This window comes from Cololabis saira, chromosome 22, assembly GCF_033807715.1.
Source record: "Cololabis saira isolate AMF1-May2022 chromosome 22, fColSai1.1, whole genome shotgun sequence".
Taxonomy (NCBI): Eukaryota; Metazoa; Chordata; class Actinopteri; order Beloniformes; family Belonidae; genus Cololabis; species Cololabis saira.
Window position 1 is genome coordinate 11,289,462 of NC_084608.1, and position 17,576 is coordinate 11,307,037.

The 17,576-nt window shown below is 40.5% G+C and overlaps 1 protein-coding gene across 1 annotated transcript; it reads left to right on the forward strand.

The window, feature by feature from the left end:
- The first annotated feature begins 242 nt into the window (after positions 1-242).
- zmp:0000000991 (mucin-2) lies at positions 243-16,124 on the forward strand. Its single transcript, XM_061713077.1, has 5 exons — positions 243-379; positions 7,620-7,732; positions 7,830-7,992; positions 9,258-9,303; positions 10,017-16,124. Exons 1-5 carry the CDS (start codon positions 273-275, stop codon positions 15,183-15,185), a joined length of 5,598 nt encoding a protein of 1,865 aa, XP_061569061.1. The 5' UTR covers positions 243-272; the 3' UTR covers positions 15,186-16,124.
- Positions 16,125-17,576: the final 1,452 nt, after the last annotated feature.

Here is a 17,576-nt window from a genome sequence, read left to right on the forward strand (position 1 = left end):
CTCGACATGTCGACTTTTTTCTCAAAGTGCATAATGGAAAAAAAATCTTCCTCCTCTAAAATATTATTTTTATTTTTCTCCTGCCTGGCCCTAATACTCTTCCGTAATTATACACCTCTGGTCACAGGACGGGTTGATCTTTAACACAACTGGACTTTGACATTCCCAGACACATGACCTGCCTGCAGGGAGTGTGAATGCCAGTCTGGGAGTGCAGATGCCCCGCGGGGCCGCAGTGTGAGAGCGAGGGGAGGCTGAGCGGTGAAAGTAGGATGTCCGTCAGTGACGCGGGCGGGCCGGCCCGAGCTGGAGGAGGAGAGACAGAAGAGACGCCGCTGTGCGCCAGAGCTCCGCCGACACGGACCGCTGCTGCTGCCAGGTACGGGAAACTACCTTCAAACTTCACTTTACCTGCTGGTTTTGTCGTTACTTTATCATGACTGTGGTTTTTTCGAGCTTTTATACGATGCTGAACTCTCTCAATATGTTTGTAGCGCTTTTAATGACGTGTTCACTGCAGGGAGAGAGACACCGCACCAAACCTCCTTGAAAAATATGTACATTTAAGCATTCATAGCTTGTTTATAGATATACAAATACCTCAAAGACAGTTTAAAACGTCTATCTATTCATTACTGTATGTATGTTAATTCCGCATTAACATTAATCAGTCATTTCATGTTTTACATGCTGTTACTTGATGGATATTTCCCTCTATTGTAAGACATTTAACAGAGTACAGTTTGCGTGCAACTTTGGACGCACAGCTGAAGGCTGGTAAATCTCGTTACCTTTTGCTCTAGTTTTCAGTTCATCGGCTCGTCTTTCGAGTAATAAAACATGACGCATTCGCTTTTTAAAACTTGACTTTCTCCACCTACGACATGCACATAATTTATGAGTGTTTGTCATGCGTTTATAACTAGTATATAGAGGTGTCAAAAGTATTCACATTCATTACTCAGGTAGAAGTATAGATACTAGAGTTTAAAAATACTCCTGTAGAAGTTGAAGTATCAACTCAAGTTTTTTACTCAAGTAAAAGTATAAAATTACTGGTTGCAAAACTACTTAAAGTATAAAAGTAAAAGTAATGTAAGGGGGAAAAAAGCCATTAAGCACAAAATCCATTGAAAATGAATGCATCTTAGTATAATGCAAATATATTAAAGAACCATATATGTGTACTATTGAGCATTAACATGTGTTTCAGAGAGCAGGAGATATGATGACTAGTTGCCTATAAGTATTGTAATGGTGCAAAAAGTCAAAATTCAGAGGCATGTTATTATTTATCCTAACCTTTATTGGAATGTACATCCAAGTTTAGTTGCAGGAATCTGAGGGAACGGATGTAAGAACAAAACTGGACAAGAACATCTGAAACAACCACAACCAAATTCACTCTATCCGGATGGAGCAATTTAACTGGATAGTTTTTTTTTTAAAGGCCCCAATGAAATAGAGTAACGAGGCTGTTTTTAAAATATAAGGAGTAAAAAGTACAGATAATTGCGTGAAAATGTAAGGAGTAAAAGTAAAAAGTCGTCTGAAAAATAATTACTCCAGTGAAGTATAGATAACCAAAATTTCTACTTAAGTAAGGTAACGAAGTATTTGTACTTCGTTACTTGACACCTCTGCTAGTATATAGTAGCTCTGCGCGCCCTCATCACCAGGTTGTGGTATTTCATTTAATTTAATTTCAGTTCAGTCAGCAGACACGTTGTTACATGCAAACACAGCTCTGCAGTTCAACCATGTATATACACATTAGACCTACAGTATACACAGCTTCTGTCTGTGCATGTCAGACCACTAAGTGTTTATTCTCTACAAATCATCCTGCTGTTTCCCACTGACCGCACATACTGTATCTGTAGGTTGAAAAACAAACAAACTGTTTTTGAAATAGGCAGTGAAGGTGTGGCGGCAAGAGGACAAGTCTCACTTTGTCCTGGCTATCTTTAATAACAAAAAACTATGGCACATAGACAGGGCAAATTAATTGCCTTGCCCTTAGCTGAAACTGACAAAAAATGATTTTAGGGTAGGAGCTGCGTTACATGCATTCATCAGTGCTGTGCACACACCCACACTTTAGTTCAGGCCGATTCCTTGTAGTTACGTAAGTGTTAGCTGGCAGATTGGACACACACCCACAGCAAGGCTGACCTCCTGGAAACAAGAATACACCAGCATGCATTAGCCGCACAGCGCTGAGCCAAAACAGCCTCACAGGAAAAAAAGACCAGCTCACAAACTGAGCTGCAGTCATGATGACATGCTCTTTATGTGTCAGCTGAACAGTGCACATTGGTGTGTTTCATCAGGAGCACACTATTGTTTTTCTCATGCTTATTGCTTACATTTGACTTATTTGCTCTCAATATTTTAATTATTTTTTATCAATTCCAAGCAAATGGATGAAATAATTGATTTCCAAACAGAAACAAGTGTATTTATTCATTATCTGCAGCTGCTTTGAAGATGAAGGTGATGAGCTGGTAAGAGGTGATGCTGTTTAAGGTTCTGGATTAAGTTTGTTCTCCAAAATGTTTTGTCTGTTTGTCCTCAACCAGTTATTTTTCCCTAACAGGCTGTACAAAAAGCTTTCTGTGCTCAGAGTGGAAAAACCTCCACAACATACTTCCCACCTACTTACAACAGCATTATGATGTGCTTACTAGGAGAGTAACATATTTGGAAAGCATGCAACATACAAGATCATAGTTAAAAACTGTGATGACGATACAACTTGTGACATATATATAAATCAACACACAAGTGTAAAAGCTCATGTCATTCTACTGTGCAGCTAAAATTGACCACTAACAGTAAACAGCCAATGCAGACACAGTAAACCTAAATGTATTGCTTCTATTCCAGAAACATGCTTTAATTAAAAATACTGTGCAACAGCAACACTTTTCATGTAAAGTAACTTCTAAATTGGCCTTTCAAGCAATGTGGTTCCAGATAATCATTGGTTAAGTATATTTATGTACTGTATTTAGTGTGAGAATGTATGGCTCTTGGAAAATAATATAGTACCATTTGCTGCAGTATTTTTTATCTTTTTGCAATATTGATGTTTTGGATGTTGATTTTACAATAACAATACGTTTTGATCTACTGTGTAATCCTAGTGCTTACCATGCATAGTATTATAAGCCTCTAAGATGATTAAAAAAACAATAAAACAAAGCTTTCATATATTGGATGGATGGATGGATAGATGGATGGATAGACATGTAATGACCAGCAGAAATATCAGTCGTTACCAGTCAGAGCTGATCAGAATAAAATGTTGCCAGTTCCACTTTGTAGCCATTCAGTTGCTGCATCTCTTGTTGCGACTTGAACTAGCTTGGTTTCTTTGGTCCCCGCTGAAAATAAAAGGTCTTGTTCACAGCAGGGCTGGGCGAATATGACCTCATGTCAACGTCCCGATTGATTGAACATTTTACCTCAGTTATGATTAATCAATGATTATTTTGCGTGAACCCCTCCCAAACAAAAACATAAATAAGTCACCACATACACAAAATTACACACACAAATGAGCTATTTAAGGTTGTTTATTGAATGCCAACTATTGCAATTAAAGCATGAGATGGGTCACATTTCGCTTTAGTATTAAAAAAATACACAAAAAAATAACTCCCATTACTTACTAATAAAGTAAATAATTTTAAATCTTGTAATATTAAATGGGAGCAACTATTTTAAATCTATTTCTTTTTCTCTACAAACAAATATCTTGAATAAAGTCAATGAAAAATAGAAAAATAACTTTTCAAAGGTCACACTTTAAGGATTTAAGCTCTTAAAGAGTAGCAAATAAATAACTCTTGTTATCTTTTGTAAATGAATGTTTAAGACATTGCCATGTACAACGCATAAATTATCTTGAACCTCTTGCAAACAACATTTCATTTCAATAGTGACATGACCAAAATAATCGACATGGGCACGTTGTTTAATTGCCCAGCCCGAGTTCCTAGAATCATTTAATCATTATTTTATCAGTTTGATCAGAGACTTCTCAACCCTCTGGAGCTTTGCTCTCAGTGAGAGAGCATGATCATGGAGGATGACGTGCAGTGGATAATCTGCGATTGTTGATGGTGTTAACCTGCTGTTTTATTTTAAGGGAATGCTGTTTAAAGACAAGTCCCCCATGGTTCAAGAAACACAGACCAGACCTACTGTATCCCCTAGGATCATTTCCGCTCTACAGGAACTATTCACTTACTGTGATGTGATAAGATTTATTGTGCTGCTCCAGGGAAAGTCTGTGTAAATACACACTAAAGGTGTGTTTTCCTCGCCAGAGTTGAAGAACATGAGCGTCTCCGGCCCTCCTACCTGGCATTTCCCTGCGTGCGTCTCTTTCATGTCTTGTCATGGCAAGTTTTCATAGAGAATTTGCATGAATGAAAGCCAATGAGTGGCCCCTGAAGGCAAACCGGTATGCAGAGAGATACAGCACGGCATGATGGGCCATGTTTTTAAGACTGACCTAGAAAGACAAATCAAAAACCATCACTTTATGACATATAATCTCTGCATCTTGACCAGGAGTTCCCCTCTCTCGACTTCTACCCTAGTATATGACAGGAAATTGATTCTGAAATGTCCTGCAGGAGATAATTGCTGTTGTTTGATGTGTCATGTTTACAGACCAAAGGTGGCAGTCACGGCGACACATCCAGTCCAGTTTAGATATTGACTCATCTTTGCTCTGCTCTCATGGTGGTGAAAAGCATTTGGCACAGCAGCGTGGGTTCAGCAGTACTGAGATGCAGCAGCAAACGTGGATTTGCATGTTTTAGTGACAGTGCGAGTGGGTGTGTGGGCTCTGTACGCTGGTTTCTGAGAGAAAGTGTGGAGTTGTTGCATAAACCCTGGTTATCGGACTGATGCTGTTGGCATGATGAGAGAAGCTTGGCAGTTTGGTTCTCCTTCAGTTGTAGCTTGCTGGGTGGTTACACCCTGTTCAAATGACGTTACATTTGCCTGTAATTGAATTGCATAACACATTGAGACATTTATGGAAAGAACAAATGATTAATTGAATATGATTTGTTAAAAAGCCAAATGTCATCGGGAGTTTCAACTGTGGGTGAACAAAAAAGGACATCTAATAACACAGCCTTCGCTCAGACAAAATGTTAAGGGCCTTTTCCACTATTTTGGCATAATTGAGACAAAGGGTTGAGAAAATAATCCAAGAGTAACTGTCCAGTTATCCACTCCAGCCAGTGTAATGTGACCATCACCACGCTGGTAATCAGCATCCCGGTTTCTCAGTTACATTTGATCCCGTTTCTCTGTGCAGTCATACTTTTTTCCTATGGCAGCAGTTGTGTGGGAGGTACATGTTCTTCATGCTTCTTTATCTTTCAGCAAGATTACACAAAAACCATGAAGTGTAGCAGGACGCAGTGCATCCTTTGCTGTGCAGTTACAAAATATTCTGTTGTATATTTGTCATTATAGAGTCAAGTGAGATAGAAGGAGTTCTGCATTATTGTTTTTTTTTTACTCTTTTTCATTCATTATGATTACAATAATGTGCTCTTTGATGCTTGTTTATGAGGAGCTGTGTGAAATGTGGTAACATCATATAAAAGCCACTTGAACCTCGTCCTCCTCACGGTTTAGGCAGCAGGTAAAGTTGATGAATGGCTGTGATTTCATTTACATTCTTATGGTGATTGCTGGGCATGACAATGCAGCAGGTGGACTGAATGTTATCTTTAACTTTAAGTAAAGCAGAAAAGACTCAATTATCTTCCTGCAAAGCCTCTGTGAGAAACAGTCGCAGGTCTTTTGATATGTCAGCTTTCTTTAGTTAGGTAAAAAGGAAACTCGCTGACTGTGGTCTCTTTATAGCAGAACTAAAGAATTTCTTTTACATATAATTTCAGTTTCAGTGTCACAAGAAGGAATATCTGATTACTTTCAAGAACTGTAGTTTAGCTCTCCTGGTCCTGTTTTTACAGTTTTACGAGTTCATTACACCTCACACTGAATGACTTTCATCTGCTTTATCCTGGATATCAACAATGGTGTGTGTAAACATAAGTAGAGACCTCCTGAATCAAAGGGTGCAACGGATGTAGAATAGTGTCATCAGCATACAGATGAAGTAAACGATTAGGAAAACAAGAAAATAAACCACATTTCATTAGATGCTTAAAGGAGCTTGAGGCTCCTTTTAAGAAATGAGACTCTAGCGCCACCCTTCACCACGACGGCCGTTGGGGGTACTGCAGCCAACAGTGAAGCCGGCACGGGAGAACGGGGAGAACGCACATGCAGCGTCATGTGACGTCACATCCGCAGCCCAGCGCGGGAAATTCGGGACCGAATTGCAGCACATTTTGCAGCACACAGCCTGTTCAAGGCAAAGGAGAGATACACTAGAGGAGTCATTCTTTTGGGGTTGGAACGCTTCATCTGACATTATTACTAGAAAACTTAAAATGTATACAGATTTTTTTCATAAATCCTGCCACAATCCGGCCTCAAGCTCCTTTAAATGTGTGCCGAAAAAGCAGCAGAGGAGGATGTGAGTCACACGAATCCTGATTTCCTTTACGTCCTGGCTTTTTCTTCAGCTCAGCACCAAGTTGCATTAATTGATATCTCATTACCTCAGGCGACCTTTGGTCACATGACTTTTGAGACCCAAAATCAGGCAGTGCATCAGAGACGTATGTAAATATTGACTGGTGAGAAAGTGACAGTAAACCTTGGACATAGTTGTAAAAGCCACTTAACCTCACAGGTGTGGCTCCATAGTTCCTTTGTGGTGCTTAAATCAGCACAAATACACCAATAATCGAGTCAATTAAACAGAATTAAGTTGTAAAAATCTCTTGGTCCAGTTTACCCTTCATAACTCACAAAAGGTTATGAAGTTTAAAAAATATATTTATCTGTTGTAAATAGGGCTGCAGCTATCGAATGTTTTGGTAATTGATTATTCCATCGAATATTCCATTGATTAATCGAGTAATTGGATAAAACGTACTTTTGCCTAATTAAATCCCTGTTATAAATATACAATAGAAAACAAGACAGATCACTTAATAAAAACAACCAATTTGTTTCCTTTATATGAACAATTGAAATGTATTTACATATTATGCAAACTAGTAAACTGTTTGTTAAATTTTCCAATAAAAATAATTGGCTAAGGACCTTAATTTTTAATCTAACATGATGCCACACCTTCATCATCTTCTGTCTTTTCCCCTTATTACTTTCACTGTGCTGCGTTTGCTTACTGTCGCTGTCACTGTTTTCGGTCTCTGCCCGGCGTCTGTAGCCTCCAGCAAAACTCTTGACACACATTATGAAAACACGCCACTGTCTTCCTACGCATACGTGTAAGCACGCCGTGTCACACTAAAAAGAATCTGTGCCAAACGTGAGCTTTACATTTATTTTTTAATTAAAAGAGGCTTTGAGGCAGAGGAAATTCTTCGATTATTTTTTGTAATCGAGTTACTCGAGGAATCGCTGTAGCCCTAGTTGTGAACAAGTAAATGATAATGAATTTTTGTATGAATAATATTTATTCTTAACATTATTTCATTTTTTAGAGAAAACCAGGATGAAAGAATTGGTGGAGGATTCAGGCACAAGAATCATCGTGGTGATAAAACTCCAGCTGAACAGCACCGATCAGCCGTCAGACAGGAGGAGACACACAAAGGTAAAGCTCCAACGTAATCTGTCCACCTGGAGAATCTGCTTGGCTTCAATTTAATCTGTAACGTGAAGATAACTGTTGAATTGTGACCGTGTTGCAGCCCTGCCAGTAAAACAGGCTGAGGCCTCTCGTTGGGATCACTCAGACGTCCACATCCGAACCTCTGTCAGGTCCAGTTTCACTCCTCACCGTTTCTTTAGAGTCTCCAATCCAGAACTAAGGCTCAAGAATAGTTCAGGTCTCTGGTCACATCAACAAATCAGGTACTTTGTTTGGTGCAATAGCATCTATCACTTACAATGAATGTTTTCCAGCTTTTAGTCAAACAGTGACCGAATCAGAGATCCTTGTCTGCATTCTTCTCAGCCTGTCACACATGACCTGCAGTGTTCGGCTCCTTGCATAAACAAACAAGTTTACTTAGAAAAGGGGGTTGCAGAATCACCGTGTGTTAGCGTACATCTTGAAATGTGTTTTTTTTTACTTGCTCTGATGTGTTTTAATCTCACGCCCTGACTGGAATGCAGTGATAGAAGATATAAAGCTCTTACTCATGAAGTCTAACTTACGTTGTCACATTTATTGTGTCACATTGTTTCGCAAATCATCAACCAGTGAGCTGACTGTTTGTACATAGTTACTTCCTTGATCAGCATGTTTCAAGTGGAAAGATCTAGCTTTTCATGTGATATAATCTAAATTTGAGTCATTAATTCATCTGCGATTTTTTTGTCTGAAGATTTTCCTTCAGGTTAAATAAAGGTTAAGTTAAAAAAAAAAAGATATATTTTGTTTTAAAGTTTTATGCTTGTATGCTGCACAGATTTTCTTTGAGATGCCATAGTGTAATATCACCCAGAATATGATGAGTTTATCAATAAAGGCCATTAATTCAGCAGAGGATCCACCCTGTAGCTGCGTTTTATCAGCCTGCTCTCCCGTCAGGCCAGCATGACCTTATATAGACATCTTGAGCCAAGCGTGTGCATGTAGCGTGTGTGATTCATGTACCGTGGTTAATATAAAAATGTTTTGGTGGCATTAATGCCCATGAGGTGTGACTTTAGAGTCTGCATGACACTGAGAACACTGTACAGAAAAGAGGGAACAAGGGGAGGAATGCTGTTGATCCCGTCAATCAGCATTGCTGTTGAAAATGTTAGACGTGTAATCCCTAAAGTGTTTCACACAAAAACATTACACCCGAACACGAGAAGGCTGGGTGTGTTTCAGTGAGAAATTAGACTCAAATCAGTCAATAATGTTATCTTTTAGTCAAAATGTACTTGAATGTTTTCTCATTGTTACCACAGCAATAAAATAAAGTTTACAGTCTCCTATTATGTTTCTAAGACATTCATCAATAACAGTTAAAAAAAACTTAAACAGTATATGGATATCTTTATTATACAACAAGTTTGCAATCAAAATACTCCACAGCAACAGTTCATCATATCAGATATATGCAATTGTTTTATTTACTTTTTCAGAAATAACTATACTACTTTTTTCTTCCTTCTGTTACCAGTTTGAATGAACCACAACTGGTTGAGACCAAGGACCGTGTCTTTGAGGTAAAGATGATCAATCATAATCATCATATAATTAATTTGGACCCTGGATTAAGATCCAAAGTCTGGAGTTTAACAGATTTCAGTTTTAAATCTCAGGGGAGCAAAAATATTTTAAGTTTTGTCAAACATATACAGATAAAGTGTAAAGGTTTCAATTCTTTAAAAAAACACGTGTCATGCTTAGCTGTGAGAGTTGTCCTTGATAAGATCACTTGGAAATGTATCTTACTTTGATCAATATTTTAACAGTTAGAAGTAATTGGGTGTGTCTTTGTAGTTATGTCCTTAAAAGTGTCTCATGTCTTTCAAAATAACCTGTTTGTCAAGGTTCAATTTTCTTTAATAGCTACACCATGGGAACACGAGCTTTAGAAAAGCGTGTTCTCCTTTCAGCATGAATTTCACATTCTGAAAGTAGGTCATCGTCACTTACTGCAGCCTACCTTCTGTAAAAACCAGAAAGCTTCTCGTGTTACTGTGCACAGGATTTGCATTGTTATCATATAACTGTAAATTGACTTATGAAAACAAGTTGGCTTTATTGATACAGCAAGACCTATCTAAGCTGCAGTTAAGATAAAGATATCTTCTGTGGAATATTGTGTGGTGACATAACCACAGCTGCAATTTTAAATGGTTAAATGTGTAAAACATATTCATTGCGTTTAAGGAAGTTGTTGGCCTGTTTTAAAATATGTTATTATTCTTAACAGGTTAATGGAAGAGCAGCATCATCATCAGGCACATCTATAGAGACGGCCGGTGTCTGTCCATCACCTGTGACGACTCCATTTCCGGCCAAGAGAGAAAAAGAGTGCTTCACAGCTGTTTGCCATAAACCTGAGATTACAAGACACTTGAGTAAAGTTCAAATTCTTTCAAATAGAAACTTTGGATCAACTAATGACTTGCACATACCTCCACGTGGATCACAAACAAGAACTTGCTTCGGATCTCTAACTGGCACTGAGAAAGAGAAAGCTATAAAGGACCATACAAAGGACCATACAAAACTATATAACCGAGTTCAGCTTGGAAAACAGCCTGATGACTCTTTGACCATGCTTTCTTCAACCATGGTTACAGTTCTTGCGCCTCACTGGAGTGGCCGATTACGGCGGACCAAAAGAGTTGAGGAAACTGGCAATTCAGAAGCTCGGGGGAACTTTCAAGATGCTGCAATTACTTTGTCAAACCATGAAAAAGGTTTTCAGGAGACTCTGAACCAACATCGTGTGGAGAATGTGTTGACAGATGGATTGCATTTCCCAAGGAGGGTCCCATTCCTGGGCACTAGGAGAAATACGGTGGGCTGGTCAGCTAAGAGTGATCCTTTAAGCTTGGACTTTAAATCAAAAAGGGAAATGACTCAAGCTGTGTCTTTGGATTCAGGTGCTATGAGGCCACCCCCCACTAGTCCATCTTCCAGGTCTCCCGACTTTCGTGCCTCACATGAACAAAAGAGGAATCCCCAAACTGGCCAACAAGGAGGTCCATCATCCATAAATTCAAAACCAACATCCGGCAGTCTGCTTCTGTCCTTAAGAGTCAACTCCAGTGGCAGAAACTTGAATACACCCTCCACCTTCCCCAATACAAACCCCTCACATCAGAGCAGCTTACCAAATACCAAAGATAGAAATCTGCTCACAACACACCACTCTCAAATCTTTCTGAATAATAATGAGCAACAGAGACCAAAGCCCCTCCTGTCTCCATCGTCCATTTCTTACAGATCAACTGAGACTGGACCTGTCATTTCTCCATCATCTTACAGCTACAGAGAGAGGAAGGTACCGGACACATTCTTCTTTTCAACTTCACCAATAAACAAGGATGCAGAAGACAATCTCTTTTCCAAACAACTTCAGAAAATAAATAGGGATCAGCCCAGTCTTGCAGCTTCTAAACAGACATTTCAGAGTGAAGGACCATCAGGGAAGCAACATAGTTTAGACATAAGTACAAAACCATTCACAGAGAACTCCACCTCCAGACATTCCCCATATGATCACTCTACAGTTTTAAAAACACACTCTCTTCCCAGACGAACCACCCTGACATCAACCTCCTGGTGGAAACAAGTTTCCCAGGAAGGCAGTCCTTCCCCCGCCCTTAATAATAAAGCCAACATAAATGGAAAGCCAAAAATGGCTGTCGTTGCCCCTTTCAATCGCATGAGTGACAAGGTCTCTCCAAGTCTGAAAGAAAACAAAAGACCAGGCAGTCAAAACCATCTTGACATAGACAACAATAACAGGGCTGAGTCAACTTGCAACTTGAACTTTGCTTTAACAACACAGTCAACTGAATCAAAGAGTCTAGACAAACAGCATTATCGCTCAAATTTAAACAACAGAGAACCACAGAAGCCTCAAAGTATGCCTGATGTTTTGTCTAGTTCTAAAATTAGCAGAGCTCCAACACAAATAACACTGTGTTTCCACACCAAGGATCCCAGTAAGCATAATGTAAACAATGCTTCATTTGCAGCGAATACAAATGAAATTCAACCAACTTCAAAAAACCCCAAGAGCTCTAATCTGCCACCTAACATCAACAGCAAACACAGAAATTATTGTCCACCCAAAACCAACAACACCCCCACATTTCCTCACAACATGGACACGTTTACCAAACCCTCTCTTTCTCTTGATTTCCCCACCACACTCAACAGTCAGGCTACTTCACAAACAATCTCTGGCCTCCCTGCAGCCCCAAGCTCTTCCTCCTTTGTTTCCCAACCAGTTTACCCGAAGACAAATGCTCATGCTTCTTCATCCCAAACTGCAAAATTAGCCAACCAAAACAAAACCACACCTATTGGCTTTGAAAGAAGTTATACCGGCATTCCCAAACCCTTCTATCCTAAAGCCATGTCAAGCCTGAATCCCACAGTACACTCTGTCTCAAAAAACAACTTCAGCCCCGTATGCACTTCTTCCACTAAATCTTACACTACTCTTAGCCCATCCCTACTTAGTCCTTCTATTACTCCTACCATCACATCTCCCATTACAACGACTTCCTCTTTCTTGCTGACTCCCCCTGAAACACCAGTCATCATCAGCCCAAACTCAGAAACCTCCAGTCCCATGAGAGAAGGTACATTCGCTGGCAACCCAGAAAGAGAACCAAAGAAACTGCACCCTGAGGTTGAAGGAAAGAAAAGACTCAGACAGGTAAAATGGGAGGACTCAGTGGAAGTCCATTGTGTAGATCCCGTCACTGTGAGGAAGGCAGATACACCTCCAGTCCAAATGAAACCATTGTCACCCTCTAGATTTCCTCCATCCATTTTCTCTCTGCGATCGAGTAGTCCAGAAAGAGGCACATCTCCTGTTTGCTTTCCTAACTCCAAAGATTTCAGCAGACAAGTTGGAAAAGAAGGAAAATATCGCTCTTTCTCATCTGATTCTGCCGACTTGGCAATCAAAGAGCGTGAAAAAAGCAAGCATAGGACTGGGGACACCAACATCTTTGACCAAGGAAGACAGGACTCAAGTATACCCAAGCAGGGAAGGACACTATCAGTTGAGTCTGGCACAGTCCAGTGTCATTCTTCTGCTCCTCTTTCTCTTCCCCCTGACTTTTCAAGTAGTTATAAGCTCCGTTATAGCTCTCCACCTTACTCCACGCTCAAGTCCACCAGGCCGACAAAGGAAGAGTTGATAACCAAACCACAAAGATCTCCCCTCTTTCCACAAACCTCTCAGTCAAATGATATCCCAAAACCGTCCTTAAATAAAGACCCATTACCACCCATGACCACATCCAGTCCTCCTTTGCATCCTTGGCTTTCCCCATCCCGCTCTTCAACCTTTCAAAAGAAAACTCCCATGCAAGGAAGTCCACGTACTGATCAAGTCAACCATAATCACAATGAATACAGCACCCAAACTCATGCAAATACCCAGGTACAGCTCCTTGACAACAGGGTTCATATCCGCTCACAATCTCTGCCAGGTGATAAGGCTCACAGCTCTTCCGCCACATATGTTACTGAGACACTAGTTTACAGTATTAAACCCAAAGTAGATGAAGCTGCACCAGTCCAAAAGAGCAACACACCCAAGTCTGTGCAGCATAATGCAAACACACTAGTTGCCATGGAGACCAGATCAAATTCACAGTCGCACACACAGCAGAGTAAAGAAGTAGGCACCCAGTCATCTAGCCAGTCAAATCAAAGCTCTAATGGTTGCAGTAGGGCAGATGGTCGGTCTTGTGATTATGAAAGCAGAAACAGAAGCGTGACACAGAGCATGCCAGGAAAAAGCAGGTTTTATTCAGTGGAGGTTAATAATGAACTGAGCCCCAAGAAAAATCGGTTTGCCCTGAAAAGAAGTTCAAGCACACCAAACTCTAACTTGTCAAGGTCACATTCAGACCGGGTCAGCAAGAGTTATAACAAAGTGGACCAAGTGTTTAACAAACTGAGACAAAAATTCAGCAGTAGAAGGTCTGATGATGATTCGTCATTTTCATGGAAATGGAAGCGAGCTCCCCAAGCACCTTCAATCAGTGGGTCTAGTGACACAAGCAGCGTCAGCGATGTTAGTGTGGACAGTACCAAAATGTTGGAGGAGCGAGTCCAGGAAACGGGGATGGTGCTGAAAGACAATGCAGACAAGACGGAGGCTGCAAATAGAATAACACAAAACAGATACACCCTCACACCAGCCTCAACTAATAGAGACGCAAAGGGTGGATACGAGTTCTCCATTTGGTCAGAACAATCACCCCCTGATAGTGACCGAGATGAGCAACAAGCTTGTGCAGAAGACACATCTGATGGCAAAGTTCATCTGATGGTCCACGGCCCAGCAAATAGCCACTTTGACTTGTATGAAAACAATGGGACAGATTATAAAGCATCAAACCAGTTTTTCTCTTGTACAGATCCTAATGCTGATAGGAGCCCAACTGCTGCTTATCCTTCTCAAGGTTGGAAGTCTACACCCAGCCCCAGAAGCCCATTTTCCCCCTTTTCCTCTCTTTCCCCTGTCTCCCCATTTCCTTCACCAGATACGACAGATGACAATGTCTTTTACAGTCCAAAGCTGCAACGCCGTAGGGAATCGCCCTCTTCGTGTGAAACAGAAGGAGATTGCTTCGGAGTTTCAAGAAGAATCAGAGTATCCACAGGCCCTCCAAGTGCAAGTCCAGGACAGGACAAGGGACACTTGGCTTCCTCGTATGCAGATTTGAAGTATGGCATTGAGCCCAGTAGATCGTTTTCTGTAAGTTCAGTTCTCTCTAGTCGACCCTCAGGGCCTGGAAGGATTTCCACAGGATCTAGGTTCATGAGTGTGGGGGACCTTTCTTGGCCTGCCTTGTCTTGTGGAGGGGGCAGCAGAGACTTGGATCAGTGGTCTTTCAAACCTGACTGGTCAGAAGAACTTGTTGGCCAGCCTCGTGATGACTGTGAAATGTCAGATCTCCTCAATGATCCTAGTAATATGCGATCCAGATCTCTACCTCGGTCCTTGACCAGGTGCTTGGCGAACTGGAGCTCAGGAATCCCCATTTCTGAAACTGCAACGACCACCTCAAAGCCGGCTCGCCTTTGCAGTCCCCACGTGGACTCTTGTCATTTTGCCTGGGATACAGAGGGTCTCCCAACTCCTCCCCCAACACCGCCCCTGTCACCAGTGTCCAGATCCATGTCCAAACCTCCCAACCTTCCTTCTGCTTTTCCCAGCTCATCAGGAACTCGAGAGCAAGTAGACAATCAGTCTTCCAGAGGACTTTTGCCCTCCAGAGGATATGTTTCCAGCCTCAGCACCTTTGATGAATCATCGGACAGTAGCTCTGACACAACAACAGATGATGAATATTACTTAGATGATGAAGATGGCGAAAAAGAGACTGAGCTGTGAAAGGAGAACAATGTTTTCTTCTTGAGCGTCTGCAGTTGAAGACGTGAATAGAAAACTCTGCAAGACGAAAGATGGGCTGCATGACCTCTGTCTCCTTTGTTTATTGTCTTACTATAATGAGGAAAATTAGCAGAGCAGGTTGCCTGCTTGATTTGCTTCTCCAAAGCAAATCCTTGTTATCATTGCAGTCGTGGCAAGAAGGCGTTATACTATATGTGTGCGAGCATGGTAATACCAGTGTAGTTGTAAATACTTCTCAAGCATGTGCAGTATGTTGCATAGGACTGCAGCTCTGCAACTTACGTTTCACCAATGGTCACTGTTCGCCAAATGTAGTCTGGCTGCATGGCTGAGGTCTATAGTATAAATATGTATGTTGATTGTTTTAGAGTTAAGATAAGCTTTGGACAAAGAGTTATCTCTTGAGGCAGTGGATCAGCGAGAGAAATAGTCCTTCAACTGGAACTTCAGCAGTTTTATCTCAGAAGTGTCCTTGGGTAATACACTGAATCCCCATACTTTCCCCGACACTCGTCGGTGTGTGATTGCAGAAGTAAACTGCAACATGTAAATATATAAGAAGCAATGAACCGCGGTGTGAAACCATGACAAGGACAGTACAGACGGTTTAGTAAGAGAAGACCATTTACCATTTAGGTTTGCATTCATCCTTCCTGTCAACACTTAATGCAGAATGGGTACATGTGCCATCAAGGCTGGGTTTGAAGATACACAAAATAAAAGTTTCTTCTTTACGCAGAATGGGCTTATTTTCTTAACTTTTTATAAATGATGTGTTGTTATATGGGATGAAATATAATCACAGCATGGTTAAATCTGTCATGAGACTTTGTAAAATGTTCAATTTTATTTGCACAGTGACAATCGCAAATCTTAATATATCTGTTTTATAAATAAATCCAACATTTCTAACATGAATGGCTGATTTTGAGGATTTCTTTTGGTTACTTACTTGCGTGTACATCATTACATTTAAGATTTCTGTCTTTATTTCACCGTACTGTTTCCTTTTACACTATTTATATGCCATCATTGTATGAGAGGGTGTAAGTTGTGTCGAACATAAAAAGATGAAGATGCCACCCACGTTTAACAGGGTGTACTCTAGGTTGGGCTGCATTCAAACTGGTGCTTATTATTCTCATTAGCCGTGGCAACCAAACAGCAGTGATGATTAAATAACTCATCCTTTGGCACGTGTATATTCGATGCTTCACGTGTTCACTTGCAGCGTACGTTGTGTCTTGACTTACCGAGAGGCGGTCACACTGAAGCGGGACATTCTGTTTTATATTATTAACAATGACTTCATCTGGGAAGGGCACCACTGTGTCGCATCGTGTGTCCTTATACTCAGTTCACTGACGTTGAATCGGCCTTTTCATCCTGAGTCGTTTAAAAAAAAGGAAAGTGCTTCACTGGTCTCACACACACACAGCTGTGGTGAAACACTTGTTCCAGCCATTAGCGTCGTGCACAGCCCTCTGTCCACACAGTAGAGTTGTTAATGGGTGAGAGGCATGACCGGGATATGGCTGATAAAAATGCAGACCGGAAGCTTATGTGGAACTTTTGTTATGTAACATGATAAAGATCAAAAATGTGATGAGCTATTTGCTGTGTTGGGTGTGTTCTGGTTAGTGCTCGTACTTTGAAACGGTGCGATGTGACGGTAACTTATGCTTCATAAATAAATCTTCATCCCCAAACATGAAAACAGTGGTGTAGGAATGCCAGACTTTGCATTTTACCCAGAAAAACCCCTCATCTAATTGCAATAAGTTGCTGACTCAGTTTGTTGCAAACAAAACTTACAGTGGCATCAAACAGCAGAGGGAGTGTTTTGGTTTGTTTTCTTCAAGTAACACATGCGTTCAAATTGAAGTGTGAGGTAACCAAACAAGAAAAGCTGCTTTGAAAATGAAATTAATCATAATAGGATTATCTGATAATATCAGGATATTATATTGTGGGTAAGTGAGCCTTATGTTGGGTAAGATGATATAAGTAGGGTTCCTTGGAATAATTATCTTATATCAGTAGTTTATTTCACAGAAAGAAGTCTGTTCAGAGATTGTTGAAAGATTAAATTGACAAGTTTGAATTCAAATTTTAATATTTCTAAAGCACGTTAGCCTGTTTTTCTCGACTATATCGGAATTAAATATTTCTAAATAAATTAAATAAGATTTAAATTTCCTACTTTTTGGGGGTTGTTACCACTCATAGAGATAATAACCTTCATGGGAGCAACTGTTTGATATTGATGTTATAATCTGCTTCACTACATGTTGAACTGCACTGCCCTCTAATGGAAAAGCTCGTCACAGTCGGAGAGAAGAAGCGCTGATGAAAGGCCAGCGTTGGAAG

Excerpts from the sequence above, each read along its gene's own strand:
- zmp:0000000991 (XM_061713077.1), top strand. The coding sequence starts at position 273 with ATGTCCGTCAGTGACGCGGGCGGGCCGGCCCGAGCTGGAGGAGGAGAG. Across the intron at positions 7,993-9,257 it reads TGGTCACATCAACAAATCAG|TTTGAATGAACCACAACTGG; the intron begins GTACTTTGTTTG and ends TTCTGTTACCAG. Across the intron at positions 9,304-10,016 it reads CCAAGGACCGTGTCTTTGAG|GTTAATGGAAGAGCAGCATC; the intron begins GTAAAGATGATC and ends TATTCTTAACAG.